Source organism: Macrosteles quadrilineatus, unplaced genomic scaffold (assembly GCF_028750875.1).
Source record: "Macrosteles quadrilineatus isolate MER2022 unplaced genomic scaffold, UCM_ALF_1.0 Scaffold_14__1_contigs__length_3811126, whole genome shotgun sequence".
In the NCBI taxonomy this organism is placed as follows: domain Eukaryota; kingdom Metazoa; phylum Arthropoda; class Insecta; order Hemiptera; family Cicadellidae; genus Macrosteles; species Macrosteles quadrilineatus.
Window position 1 is genome coordinate 1,942,700 of NW_026542607.1, and position 15,833 is coordinate 1,958,532.

Genomic DNA, 15,833 nt, shown 5'->3' on the forward strand with positions numbered 1-15,833 from the left:
CTCACTCACCTTTAGGTTGGAGCTCGTTCGCTACGCTCACTCACCTTTAGGTTGGAGCTCGTTCGCTACGCTAACGAACAAACATCCATACATCCATACATCCATCCATCCAAACTTTCTCATTTATAATATTAGTAGGATCACAAATCCTTTCATCTTCAGTTTTTTCACTCACAATAAATCATTAGCAAAACTAAGTCAGCTGTTATAAACTTTTGAAATAAATATTGCTGTGCCTTATCAATACAGTCTTTTGAAATATTAAAGAAACTATATCTATAGGTACCGGTACTATAAAAAATTGCAAAAAAATTATTTAGCATTAAAGACAGCAGACAAAACTTATATGATTATCAAAGCATCAAGGCCTAAAAAATGTAATAGCAAATACAGTATATGTTTCATTGCATCTCTGATTCTACTACCTATACAAAAATATCAACAAACAACTTAATATACAAACCGGTTCTTTTAATCAGTTCCATCGTCCATTGCCTTTATATTTTCACACTTACCATTAAGAAAACATAGTAACAGATATTTCATTGATTTTAGAAACAAAAGAACACTATGTACTGCTTAGTTTTGTGATATTTTCCTTGGTTTAATTTAATCAGTGGTGTGGCAAAACACAAATGTATCAAATAAAGTAAATGTGAACTGAAAGCTATGTTAAGATAAAATAAGAGTATTTTGTATTACCATTTGATAGTTAAATATAGTTACACATATACAACAGATTTTAGAAAACAAAAATCAACGACAATTTAGTTATTGATGATATTCTTTAGTTTAATTTAAGCATAGGTTTAGCAAAACACAATAACTTAATTTACCTAAATATACATATAAAAACAATGTGATGTGCAAGTTATGTCTAACAAGTTAATCTAACACATGTGAAGCAGTTAGATTTTATTTAAAGTAGCCTCCAAATTCATACAAAACATCTATACATGGTAATTTTCATAATGTTTCCATGAAAACATATCAATAACATTATTTTCACTTAAGATTATTAACTTAAGACGCTTTAAAAAATCCAAAGCAGAGTCGGAGTTGATACAGCAACGGTTATAACATTTTTTTTTTATAATCATTGACATAGTTTAAGAATAAATAATCCATGATAAAAGGTTAGATTAAAATAAACCTACCTCATATTTATGCAAAATATTATATTTAATTTCTTTGTATCAGCTGTCTGAAATTATGAAATATGCAGTTTAGCAGTTCTTCTTGTTTGTATTTAAATGTCAAAGCAAATGTAAACAAACATTGTTAGTGTTCTCATCACATCCATGGAGACCAATCAATATTTACTTTTAAAATGTTCACCTCAGAACTTTTAAAGCCAAAGGATCGAAATGTGAATAGTCCTATAATGGTCCTTGGTATGGTAGCTATATTTTTGTAAGTTTTAAGTCCAGTTGGTAAAATTTGGTCCATTATTTTCCAACCTAAAAGTGAGTGAGCGTAGCGAACGAACTTCAACCAGGACGTGATTGAGCCATGCGAACAAGCTCACTTATGAAGTTAAACGGGGCAAAGCCCGCGGGTACAGCTAGTCTATATATATAAAAGGCAAACCCCTCACTGACTGACTGACTGACTGACTCACTCACTCATCACTAATTCTCCCACTTCCCACTTACCTAGGAGGCTAAAATTTGCTGTAGTTTTTGCACCTATTAGTAATACACATACAGACAGACACCATTAGATTTTTATATAATAGTATAGATAGTATAGATTGAGGCAACTATAAAAACTTTGGAATGTCTAAAAATTTGAGCCAGAAAAGTTTGGTAATAAAGGTTTTAAAATGATTACGGTAAGTCACAATTTTAATTGGACATCAGTAGTGGTTACTCGCTTATTTGTTAAATTTAAATTTTTACTTTTATTTTATTGTGTCTGCTGTAACTTTTCAGCAAGAGTTTAGTAAAAAGCAAATGATAGTAGGTTGGTTTCTTTTATGACGGCACCATTGCTTGAGTTTTCTTTGTGTAAACAATGTCCAAACTTTCATTCATTGAAACTGAGAAAGTGTGAGGATGGATAGTATTAGAAGAAACAGGGGTTAGCAGGTAGAGAGCAGGCTGGAATGCACCTGGCCAATCTTGAATTGGTGTCACTAATGTTAGACTAGTAGCTAGTACAGAGTATAAGAAAAGGCAGTGTGCATTATTATGATTTTTTTCAATACTGTGTGGTGTCTTGATGCCAGGTTTGGACTATAATAAGAGTTAGATCTTAGCCCTACTCTTGTTACTATCCAATGTCACATTACTACAGGTGGAGTGGGCAGAGTCCAGGTACAACGAGTGTAAAGACAAGATCTTGCCGTACCTTCGTAAACTGGGCTTCAACCCAGGCAAGGACCTGTCATTCATGCCTGTCTCTGGCCAGACGGGTCAGGGACTCAAGGACACAGTAGACCCGGCTCTGTGTAACTGGTGGAAGTAAGTATCTGACACATAGTTTGGATATTAATGTCTTGCTGTGCTTTACTCGGTCCTTGGTAAGTGGTTGACCCTTCCCGGACAGGTGTGGCAGCTTACAATGGTTGTAGATGTTGCAGACAAGATTCGGATATTTCTGCTGATTCTGTTGTACATTTGGTGTTTGTACAGTTACTAGCTGGTTCACACTATTGTAATTTCCTGCGCTCCACAAAAACTATGTGACCTTGAACTTAGAATACCAAACTTCCCCTCACTAAACAACTGTATGAACGTCTATAACTATAACATTGACTTTATAATGTTCTGTTTGAAATAAAATACCCAATTAATTTAAGTCTTTTTTATTAGCGAATTTCCCTGTAGGGAAGTAGTAGCTACATGGGTGCCACAGTAAGACCTAGGTCCAGGACTGATTTAATTTTTCATTTTTATGTCCCTAGAGACCAAAAACACCATTCGTTCAAATATATATATAGCCTATATAGAGAGAGAGAGTTATATATGTGTCCATGAACGCGATAACTTGAGTAATTTTTTTCCAATTTTAATGAAATTTGGTTTGAATGTGTAAGGCGGAATAAACGTGAATGAGTTCACTAACCAGCACGATCGGACAATGGGAACGGGGTAAAAATTGGGATTTCTCATTTTTGACCCTCAAAACACAAGATTTACCAAATCCTCTGAAGACTTTTTAAAGAGCTTAAAAAAACAAACAATTCAGAATATCAAAGTGTTTTTGTACAATTATTAGCCACGATGAAAAAAAAAAAATTAATTTTAAAATTCCCATGTTATTCATATGGAGAATATTGTAAAATGTTGTATTTGGCTTGTTTATGGATATATTTTGATAAAACTTGGCAAATTGATTTATTTTATACTAAGCTATTATTATTTTACAAAAAACACTTTATTAGTTTCCCTGTAGCAGCAAACCTAGACATGTACTACTTGTTAAACCTAATGTTATTTAATTGGATTTAATTGAAAATCAATTCAGGCAAATGGAAATTCGCTTAGATGGCAGGTTTTCTGATGCGTAAGTAACCTGATTAAAAGAGATTCTATATAGACGGGGGTACTGTATTCTTCATTTATAATCTAATATATAAAATTCTCGTGTCACAGTGTTTGTCTGCAAACTCCTCCGGAACGACTTCACCGATCGTTATGAAATTTGGTGTGTAAATTCTGTAGGTATGCGAATCGGACGTAAACTATTTCCCGTTTCGAAATTCTTAAAAGGGCTCCGCCCCAGTGGCTCTGGAGTTTCCCATGTTAACCTTATGAGAAATGGAATTAATGAATCTTAACAGCTGTTTCAATTAAACAAGTTGGTTCTGTTCTATGATGTTCAATAGCATTAAAGTTACAAGGATTACCAACGGGGTGCAGCACTATTATTTCTTTTACATTTATGACAACAGCTAATTTGCAACCAAAAGGTGAGTGAGCGTAGCGAACGAACTTCAACCTGGAGGCGAGTTAGCGTAGCGAACGAGCTAACCTGAAGGCAAGTGAGCGCAGCGAACGAGCTCCAACCTAAAGGTGAGTGAGCGTAGCGAACGAGCTCCAACCCAAAGGTGAGTGAGCGTAGCGAACGAACTTCAACCTGGAGGCGAGTTAGCGTAGCGAACGAGCTAACCTGAAGGCAAGTGAGCGCAGCGAACGAGCTCCAACCTAAAGGTGAGTGAGCGTAGCGAACGAGCTCCAACCCAAAGGTGAGTGAGCGTAGCGAACGAACTTCAACCAGGACGTGATTGAGCGATGCGAACGAGATCATCTTGAAAATTAAACGTAACGGTACTTTCTTTCCATCGGTCTGTCTTAGGGGAAACCTATAACTTAGGCGATACGAAGTTCGCCGGGTCAGCTAGTCCCTTTATAATATTTGAAAATGTTATTTTATTACAATCATATCCACAATATTTGTTTTTAGTGTAAAGTTTATTCAATAAGAAATCTTTTTTAAAGAATATTTTAAGGGAAGATGTATTAAATAGTGACAAAATTCATAGGCTTATCAATTTTTTCATTTAACAAATTTTTTCTGTCCTAAAAAGGTAAAATTTCTTTCTTTTTTTTTTGTATAATTTGACAGTTATTATACACCTCTTCATCACACCTCAGTGCAATGATTACAATATTTTTCGTCTCTGAAGAAACTAAGTTTCGTGAGGAGGAAACAATATGAGCATTGAAGTTAATGTTTATTGGGTTAATTATTTTCGTCAGCCTTACTCTTACTTATGTGAACTGGGCTTCAACCCAGACATGAATCTGTTATGGCAAGATAGGTTAAAGACTTAAAACAAAGGACCCAGTAGACCAGGCTCTTTGTAATAAATGGAAGTAAATATCTTTCCGATAATTGGAGATTTCTCACTTGTTATGCTTAACCAGGATTATTATTGTCTGCCTTTGCCTTACTTATGTGAACTGGGCTTCAACCAAAGCACGAATCTGTCATGACAAGAGACTTACAGAAGGACCCAGTAGACCAGGCTCTTTGCAACGAGTGGTAGTAAATATCTTTCAGATAATTGGATATTTGGTCAGTTATTGAATACACCAATTCATCATTCTTCAATGCAATGATTACAATATTTTTCGTCTCTGAAGAAACAAAATTTTTGTGAGGAGGAAACAATATGAGCATTGAAGTAAATGTTTGTTGGGTTAGTTGTCTGCCTTACCTATGTGAACTGGTATTCAACCCAGGCACGAATCTGTCATGGTATGATGGGTTGGTGACCGAAAGAAGGACCAAGTAGACCAGGCTCTTTGCAACAGGTGGAAGTAAGCATCTTACAGATATTTGGATATTTCTCACATGCTATGCTTAACCAGTTCCGTGGTCAGTTATTACACCTCTTCATCACACCTCAATGCAATGATTACAATATTTTTCGTCTCTGAATTTAAGTACCCGGAGGTTAACTTTAAGCTCAGCTGTACTAGGTCTAAAAATATTTTGATGGTTGTAGACATCTGTTATGCTTTGTTTAACCCAGTTCAGTTCTTGTCAAATCATTAAATGTCTTAAGTATATTTCAATGCAATGATTACAATATTTTTCGTCTCTGAAGAAACTTAAGTTTCAAAACTGTGAGGAGGAAACAATATGAGCATTGAAATTGACGGTTATCAGTAATTTCGTTAATGATGATCTGCTGTACTTATTTAACTGGGCTTCAACCCAAGCAAGGACCTGTCATGGTCAGATGGGTCCGTGCTTTAAGTATCCAAGTCGACTTTATGGTCAGTTGTACTAGGTCTAAAAAAAGGTTGATTATTTTGGATACATCTGTTATGATGTGCTTTGCTCAGTTTGGTCGTTGGTAACTAACTTATCTTCTTTACATTTCAATGCAATGATTACTATATTTTTCGTCTCTGATGAACTCAAGTAGTTTCAAACCATGAGGAGAAAACAATATGAGCATTGAAAGTGGTAACTTATTAATGGTGATTGTTAAATTCCTATAAAAGCTCACTATCGTTTTTGAAAAAAAAACCATTCTCCAAAATAAATTTTAATTTCAACACGAATCCATATTACAACTAAGTTGACGATAAAATTTGATCAGGAGAACGTAGGAGTAGAAATGAACTTATAAACAACATTACTGTCACAGCTTAAGTTAAGTGTTTTTTGTAGAACTTGTAAACAGTTGGTGTTCTTAACCTGTTGCAGAGGCGAGCCATTCATCACGTTCATTGACAATCTGCCGTCGCTGAACCGCAAGACGGACGGTGCGTTCCTCATGCCTGTGTTAGAGAAATACAAAGACATGGGCACTGTGGTCATGGGCAAAGTAGAGAGTGGTGAAATGAAGAAGGGACAGTCGCTGATCCTGATGCCCAACAGGGTAAGAATGACTATGAAGTAGATGTAAAATTCCCAAGTTGTAGCCAGTTTTTAATACAAGTTTACCTGGTTGAATCGAGTCATAGCATGTGCTTATGTCAATTATTGGTGTTGGAGAATTTGCAAACTTTTTAACAGAATTGAAAGTACAACCTATAAAATGTAGCATACCTTTATATGTCACTGATGTTCTAATTGAATTTTATATTGGCTCAAATAGCACATATAGATTAGATATCCTCTTCAGTCATCCTAAAGAATGGCTATTGATACTAAACTATACTAGGGACCACGAGAGTCTGCAGTTGGCGGCAGCCAATAGCAAGACTGGACTAGCGCGTCCAAACATTGTTGGTCAGTTAAATTTATGTGCGTGTAGTCAAACTTGTATGATTGATCGATTATCTCATTTTCCAGACACCTGTGGTGGTAGATCAATTATGGTCGGATGATGAAGAAGTTACACAAGTAGGACCTGGTGAAAACATTAAGGTAACATTTAATTTAATCTTATGTCATTTTATGATAGTATGTTGGTATCTACTTCTGTGTGCATTTGCTTGAACATTCATTCAACTTGAAATTAAGGTTTTTGAAATTTAGGCCATTAAAACCAGTAGAATTTTCTAAAACTTACCGTAAAGCTTGAGTCAGTTACATCATAAATAACAACTCTCTAGCATTAAAAAACTCTTAGGCTTAGTAAACATACACAGAACATTTTTATTCACAGAAACCATTCACATTAAATAAAATATTTTGTGAAGGGAAGTTTGTGTGATAGTTATTTAATTAGCTGAGGTCAAGTTATTTATTTGCTGTATCTATTTCAAGATTACACAAAAAAAAACTTACACCTTACGTTTCCCACTTGACTAACCTAACCGCTGGTTTAGGTGAAGCTGAAAGGTATTGAGGAGGAGGACGTGTCGCCGGGCTTTGTCCTGTGTGACCCAACGGCGCCGGCGCGCACTGGCCGAATCTTTGACGCTCAAGTGGTCATCTTGGAACACAAGAGCATCATCTGCGCCGGTTACTCGGCTGTCATGCACATACACTGCGTGGCCGAGGAGGTCACAGTTAAAGTGAGTGTTATCTGTGATTGGTCATATCAAATGTTGTTCACTAGCAGCTTGGAGTATAATCAGTACAGATAGAACTAGACATTCAGTTTTTTTGTTGAAGTTGTTTTCACTTAAAAAAAAATGACCGTAAATTATTTGTACCATCTAGGCAGAATAAAAACCAGAGGAAAATTGGTATAAATTTTTCTGATGTACTTTGTTCTGAATGAAGCTGTTATTCACAAATTTATTATGTAATGACACAACATTTATACAGAGAGAAGCTTGAGAAAAATAAAATGGAAGTGTTAGAAGCGTAGATTTAGTTGTAGAGTTTAAGTTAGTTTGCACATGAGGTTGAGAGATCAAGCATGACACTGGCTCTTGCAGCACTGTATGTTGTTACAGTGGAGTCCCCTGGACAGACCACTGACCACTTGAGTAGAGGTAGAAGGGAAGAGGGGAGAAGGGGTTGTGTCTTTCTTTAAATAACAGATATTACAAATTACAAAAATAATTTAAAAATAACTAAACACATGTTCTAACCGACCTTAGAGGTTACCCTGTAATTTATAAATACAACTTTTTCAGGCCTTAATATGTTTGATCGACAAAAAGACTGGGGAGAAATCAAAAACGCGGCCACGCTTCGTGAAGCAGGACCAGGTCGCCATCATGAGGATAGAATGTGCGGGAGTCATCTGTCTAGAGCAGTTCAAACTATTCCCTCAGATGGGCAGGTTCACGCTTAGAGACGAAGGTAAACTTGTAGCTCTAGTGCATATGTTTAAGTAAGAACCATGTAACTAAGTAAGGAGTTGATTTTTAACCGACTTCCCCACTACCAACAAAAGGAGGAGGTTCTCAATTTGTTTTTGGCAATGTTTTTTTTTTAGTTTTTTATGTGAGGATTTTTGTGTGTGGAAGGAGGCTCACCTGAATGGAAATGATATGAAAAAGTGCTTTATTCAACGATAAGGTAAATATGTACATCCAAAAATTAGAACACTTTGAAACAATGGTTGATTACAACCGTCTGTTTGGTTTATACAATTTTTGCCTTCTAAAATTAATATGAGTCATAAACAACATTTAGCACCAAACATTTTCCTATACAATAAGTAAAAGTATAATAAAACACAATTAGAGTACTCAATAGACAACAAAACATAATACAGAAATAAGGATCTCAGAGTAAAAGTAAACGAGTTTCAAAGTTTATTTTAGTTTTATTTACCCTAAATTTAGGAGTTAAACTTACCTTAGTGGGAAAGATTCCAATGTGCTACAAGAAACACAAAATTTTGCACTTAACACAAAATAAGATATTATTCTGTCGCTGACAGCATTTTTGACTAAGTAAAGTATGAGTTTTTTCAAGAATTTTGAATTGTAGGTTAAAGATGCTACATGAAGAAGTGCAGGTAGGCCATAGAATGTACAGGAGACAAACTGAACCCAATATTTCGTCCCCTGGGACACGGCACTCTTGTCTTAAGTGTAGAGAAAGTAATAGAGAGTTTCTAAAAGGATGACAGTAGCCATTGTAGCTGCTATTCTCACTTATTTTTAAGGAAAGTATGAGTTGACTTATTGTCGGGTCCACGTAAGTTTGCGGTTGAGGGAGGGGCCTAATTACCAAATGGTTTTGAATGACCCAATGAGAACCGTGCGGTGATGCCAAATCTAATAATACCAGCTGATTTGAAAATATTGCTTAGTATATTTTAATTAGTGTTATCAACGGGCGATGTGGCAACATCGCACTAGCCTTGTCTTGTGATTGGCTGCCACCAACTGCAAACTTACGTGGTCCCGACAATAGTTTGTTTCCTTAATAGTCCAGTCAGCAGGTAGTTTTAGATGGAAAAAGGTCGGAAGTTAATGAAACTTGGGGATGTTGTTCAGGGATGATTAATCAACATTTTCCCAAGTTTTGGACCTCGAGGACCCTGTGGGAAAAAGAGGGTGGGGTAAAAACTTCAAAAATTTCTCAATTTTTCAATTTTTTTCATTATCTCAATAACTTTTTTCTCTTACTTCCTACCGAAAAAGCATGCCTTACACTTTTGTAGAGCGTTAAATTTCCTACAATTCTATATTTCAAACATGTTTGTACGATAATTTGTTACCGAGCAATAGTATTTTTATTTTAATGTATTTTATTTAATCCACCAAAATATGCAAAAATATGCATGCACGCTGTGTAGCTTACAGTTATATATTAGTTTTAGTCTCGTTTGGTTGGTAGCCTACCAGAAATGCTCTTCACGCGAGCTATGAAGAGCTATGGAGGACTTATTCGTGGACGCGGAGTAAGCGTTCTGTGCTTTCCATATGTACATTGGGCACGCTATGTCTTCAACGCATTTGTGACCAAGTAGAATTGTTCGCTGATGTTCGCTCAGAGACATCTGAGCAGCATTTAGACATGAGATAAACCCATGTGGAGACAACATGGACTTTGATAAACTGCTCGCATAGTTAACAACATCCCAAATTCCCCCACATCCACGAGATTGATTTGAGCACATTAATCATTGGTCATGACGGAGTTAACTGTCACTTAGCACGGGAGATAGGGATATTATGCAAGAAGAAAATGTTGGTGCTCAGAAAATGGTGAGTGAAAATTTTATGAAATTTAAACTTAAACTGAAGGATAAGGTCGTGAATCTCACTTCCGTTTCATGCTCGTTGAAATTACTGGTAAAAAACTTACTGTTGATTCTCTCACTCTTTTCCAGTGTGTCTGTATCGCAAAAAGATCTGAGGAATATATAAATAAGCTATTTAAGTTTGAACTCGACCCCATCCCTGTATCAATCTTTACCGAGGAAGGAATGCGCAAGGGAACAAAGTCTGTAATGTACTCACTCTTCATTCCTATAGAGAAAGTAAACCTTGTCAACAGGAAATGTAACGTAATTAATGGAGGTTACATAAAGTTGTATGGAACAAAACTCCTACAACCAGGTTTGAGATGCTGTGTTCTACGTACATCAACTACGTGCAGAATAAATAAATAAATAAATAAAAATGCCTTTATTTCCGAGCGTCTCTCAGTACAAATATTACTGTTTTACAGAGTAACTCAGGTCAAAACTAACTAAAAATACAATACTATTATAATACAAGACATCGTGTGATAAAATAAAAATATAAAATATATGGGAAGCACTTTCGGGGCCAAGTGATTGTTGTATTTTATGGATACCCCTATATTGCAGTCTATAAAAGCACCAAAGCCGCAGAACGATTTCACCGTACTGCATTAACAGTCAGCAACCAAAGTCGTGTTCTCCTCATCTACTGTGGTGACTAGACCACAAGAAAAGTTCATAACAAACGATATCAACTAGAGCGCATTTATTTCTATATTGATGACACCAATGGCGGATGCTAGCATAGAAGTGAAGCAAGCATATGAGGACGCCTACGTGATGATCGTCATCACTGCCATATCCAATGCTAGCAAATTCGACAGCGTCGTTATTACTTCTCAAGATGTATACATACTTATTATGTCGACAGCATTATGAACTAACACAAATATAGTCTATCTTCATAAAAGTGGAAGAGGCAGATATCCCATTGTCCTCTACTCTCCAGGTTGCTGCTCCTTTCCTCCACGCGGTGGTCATGATAACACCTCAGCTTCAAAGAGTAACTAATATCAATACCAACTAGATCTGAATATGGTTGGTTTTCATCGGAGAATACAATTAGCTTTTGATAATTCTGGTTGGGTTTGGAAAGGGTGGCTGGTGTGGTTGGGTGAGTGGGGGGAGGGTGTATCCAGAGAGAGTGCTTATAACTCGGAACCATAATTACTTTAAAATTTCGTGATAGTTTGTGTTTAACAGAAAAAATTGGTTGGGATTCTGCTTTTTTGCATATTTTGGTGGATTTTTTAAAAACACATTAAAATAAAAATACTATCGCTCGGTAACAAATTATCGTACAAACATGTTTGAAATATAGAATTGTAGGAAATTTAACACTCTACAAAAGTGTAAGGTATGCTTTTTTGGTAGGAAGTAAGAGAAAAATGTTATTGAGATAAAAGAAAAAAATTGTCGAAAAAAAGTTTCTCCCCCACCCTCTTTTTTCCACAGGGTCCTCGAGGTCCAAAACTTGGGAAAATGTTGATTTATCATCCCTGAACAACATCCCCAAGTTTCATTAACTTCCGACCTTTTTCCATCTAACGCCTCTTTTTTCTACCTGCCGACTGGACTATAATTGAAAATGCTGCAAGTGACAGTGAAATATTCTGTTTGTTTGTAGTGTTTAAATATCCATGTTTCTTGTGTCAGCTTGGGCTCTTTGCCATTCAGGTTACTTACTATCCTCATAAAAATAAAAAAATAAAAAATGACCTTTTTCTCTATGTTGCATCTGTAAGATTTGTTTTGAAATAGGTATACTTTAGCTATATTACTTAAAGAATTGGGTTTAGTGGCTTTGAGATATAAAGTAAAAACTCATTTAACATAACTTTGATTTTTCAAATACATCAATGGCTTAAACCTTGTAAAAAAATCCTGGACATAAAGTTAAGTCATGTGTTGTAGATTTGTCTCATCGGTTATTTTAGGACTCTGCCGTCATAGGGCTTTAAAGTACCCACTTCCAGTTTCCTCTACGCCTAAGATAGATTACCTTAAAAAAATTAGCTCAGGAGTGCGTAGATGAAACATTCAAAAATACTTACACAGATATTACTTTCTACAGTAAGATTTCTTCAGAGAGTAAATAAGTAATACAGTTTATTTGACAAAAAAGGAATATTTATGTATAAACAAAAATGTATATTTTACAGGAGAACACCTTGTAGTATGTTGAGCTTGATAGTTTTGTGATTTAAATTTAGTTTAGATTAGTAATTTAGTTTTGTGAAGATAAAAATCTTCGAGTTTTTTCTTCTTCTCTTTGTGTTTCATCCAACCCTACAATACTTCTGTGATAACTATTTTAGTAGTGGCTGTAATCCTCTTCCAACATCCCAGAAATATGTAGGCTTAAGTACCAAGTGTCAAATATTTAGTAAAATTTTGGCTTGCTGTAGATTAGCATTAAATTTGCCCATTTGATAGTGTGAAATTTGGTGAGCCTAATTTTTTTATTGTACAAAGTTAGGAGTTTGGTTTCTGTGCAGAAATGTACGCTAAATAATATTGTTTATTTTGTTTCAGGAAAAACTATCGCAATAGGAAAAGTTTTGAAGGTCGTGGAATAGAAGAATTATGTTATCGCAAAGAACGTCAACATTTCTATCTTTTCATCCGATCGCGGTGGCAATCTTGTATAAATTAGCAAAACTGTCAATTTTTCTCCTCGGTTTCTTTCCTTCTGAGTTGTTACGGTTGTTTTGTTGTCTTTTTTTATATCTAGGATTAATGTTGTGTTATAATATTTCACAGTTTAGTTATTTGGGTGTAATTCAAATATATATATGATATATTTTTTAATAGTTTTCTCTTGTTCTTGTATGCTTGATTAGAATTTTTTTATGTTATAGTGGACTTGCCAACTAGTTTTCGCAAATTTTTTAAACCCGTTTTACTATTTGTCAATTATCATTCTTTTTGTACATTGGAGTTTTAAAATACTGTGCTCATATTGGGATGAACCCTTTTGATACGAGTAAAAAATGCAGGATCACACATTTTGGGCTCTCGGCTTGGTTTGTGTTGCATTCAACATTTGCTTCAAAACCTATTATTTCCAAAATAACACGATAGGTAGTCAAATAACTCACTTGATACTTTTATCTTATTTTCATTGTTGATTTTTTATTTGTTGAACTAAGGAGATTTGTTAATACTGTAACAGTTTGATTCAAATTTCTTTAAATTCGTCTTAAGCTCTAGCAGATAAATTTTTTCACATATGTCTAGAATTTGAAGATTCATTTTGGATTTTTCAAACAAGCCACTGTTGTTAAGTTAGATTGGTGTTGCTATAAATTATCATACCCTGCTAACTTCACCATAGTGTGTAAATGATATCCTGAAGAAATTTCTCTAGAGAAAATGTATTCTCGACTCACATACAAGTTTTAAAAGTGATCAGATGAAAAGATAGGTGAAAAATTGGACGTCAGTTATGTGAAACCTAATATATAAGAGATTTATACTATGAATTTGTTACAATGGGTGGAAAACTTCCATTAAAACAGTTTTTTTGCATTGTTCATGTTTAAGTTTTGTACATAATCTGCTTAATTCAGGATTGGTCGGTTATTTTGATGAGGTTGTGAGGAATTCATTTGTTCTAGCGCACATTACGTTAATTTTGCAGTTCAGATTGATATCATCGAACCGTAAATATTCATGTGCCTAAGGTTTAAGGTCCTTATAGTTTTGTATTTTAAAATTATCATTTTCATGTGTTTTAACCAAACTTGTTCTTAAATGTAGGTCAAATACTATTATGGTGTAACAAAATGAAATAGAAAGTTTGTAAAATTTCTTAAATAACTAACTACTTTGTATCTATCATTGGACAGAAATATTAATTAAGTACTTGTTTTTGGTATCGAAACACCTCTAAATATTGTTTCAAGTCTGCAGTTAAAAAAAATAAAGATGTACAGTGTACAGCTCAATGTTATTTATTTCTTCGAACTCTTATTTTTTTAAAGGAAGACTTAAACCATACACTACTTAATAATGCTCTTTGTCATATTGTAGCTAAAACAGTTGTTTTTAATACATGTGTTCCAGGTTGGTATAAAGTAGCTCTTTTTCTCCCGAGGGATTAATCACTTACTAGACAGCTGCTTGTTTAGCAATAGCAAAATTGAAAACAGTAAGGTTATCTATACATAATAAGTATTTTTGTGTTGTAACTTAGTTTTTCTTAAATAATGGTGCAATATGTCAAAAATAAAATATAGTTAATCGCACGGGTCAAAAAGAGTTACTTTACGCCCTAGTGATGAGAAGTTTACTATAATCCTCAGTCGTGTAAAACTTTATAAATAGGCCAAAAGTAAAAAATTATAAATGGTTGAAACAAAGCAATTATGTTCAACTACCATTTAAATTTTAACTTTGAATCCACTTTCGTAGAGTGAATACAGAATTTGATTTTATTTATTAGAAATCTCTGTGTTCCTTATAAAAATTAATCTGGTGTTTGAAAGTATGTTGTTTATGTTATCAAGTTTTACAATCAACATCAAGATTTAAGAGGACCATTTTTCACCTAGAAATTACGTATAGCAATTTTCTGGGTTATGGTTACACTGGTAAAAATACAGTATAATATGTCTTATGTTCAAATGAAATCCAAATAATGCACTGGCCTACATTAAAAACGTAAAAAGTTCTAATTTCTGTCTTCCAGACAGATGTTTCAAAACCTGTACAGTTAATAGCTTAATTTTGGTACTAACTTTTAAAGCCTAAAAGTTTCTAGATACTAGGTTCAATTTTTTACTCAGCTAGACCGGTATATATACTAACACTACGTTTTGTTATCTATTAAATTATTCTTACTTTTGTTTGTATATTTTGCTGTTAGTAATTTATGGAATAGAAGGGAACACAGTTTTTGTTCCACGAGTGTTGTACATAAAGTTCAGATGTTAGGTAAGGCCATGTATTGTAATATACTCAAGTGGTTCTGGACTTTCCTTTGGATAACAGTCTGTGGATTGTTATCTGGTTCCACGTGCTTTTATTGGAGGTCAACTGGTCAATATGGTTTATAAATTCTTTTGTGAAGTTTTTTTATGTAAAATAAAGACTATTTTCAATCAAATTGTATAGGCCTATATTGAATAATTCATTTCTCCTTGTCCACTTTACCCGTCATTCGTAACAGGGTGAGAATGTAGAAGAGGTAATGTGGCTCTTTTAATCCATGGTAGAAAACAGCCACATACTGACTGTTGATTATAGAAATTAAACTACCTAAATGTGTCGTTATGGTTTGATAAAATTTAAAAACAAATTTCTTTAATTTAGTTTATTGATATCTGTGTGACAGGGTAATAACTATCAAAATACAGAAACAAATTTATATAGAGCAAATGTAAACCATGTAATTTATATTTTTCTTGTCCTGGAGGAAAATCCATTTTACGTTGGAAAGCTCCACATCAAGACATGGTCCATGGTTCATGGTCAGAACCGAAGGGAATATTTACAAAAATGATTAGGCTTATGGATTAGCCGGGGACTTGTTCACCGTATGTAAAATTTCAACCCAGCCAGTTCAGTTGTTATTCCATATATCAGGAAGAATCAGATATATGAATAAATAGACGCTCTATATAAATTACTGGTTAAAAGTCCTCGGAGTCTAGCGGCCATCTTGGATAGTTTCAAACAGCTGCTGCAGAGTTATGCTTAACGGCCATCTTGGATTTGCCCCAAACAGCCACTGAAGAGTTATTTACCATCTCAAAATATT

At 34.6% G+C, this 15,833-nt stretch overlaps 1 protein-coding gene across 1 annotated transcript in view; it reads left to right on the forward strand.

The window, feature by feature from the left end:
- LOC129005045 (eukaryotic peptide chain release factor GTP-binding subunit ERF3A-like) overlaps positions 1–15,182 on the forward strand; it is a 29,092-nt gene extending 13,910 nt beyond the window's left edge. Inside the window, exons 6-11 of the mRNA XM_054433806.1 lie at positions 2,299–2,465; positions 6,169–6,343; positions 6,760–6,834; positions 7,239–7,427; positions 7,998–8,166; positions 12,605–15,182. Of these exons, the coding sequence (XP_054289781.1) occupies positions 2,299–2,465; positions 6,169–6,343; positions 6,760–6,834; positions 7,239–7,427; positions 7,998–8,166; positions 12,605–12,648 (819 nt within the window). The 3' untranslated portion in view covers positions 12,649–15,182. The remainder of the gene's footprint in view (positions 1–2,298; positions 2,466–6,168; positions 6,344–6,759; positions 6,835–7,238; positions 7,428–7,997; positions 8,167–12,604) is intronic.
- Positions 15,183–15,833: the final 651 nt, after the last annotated feature.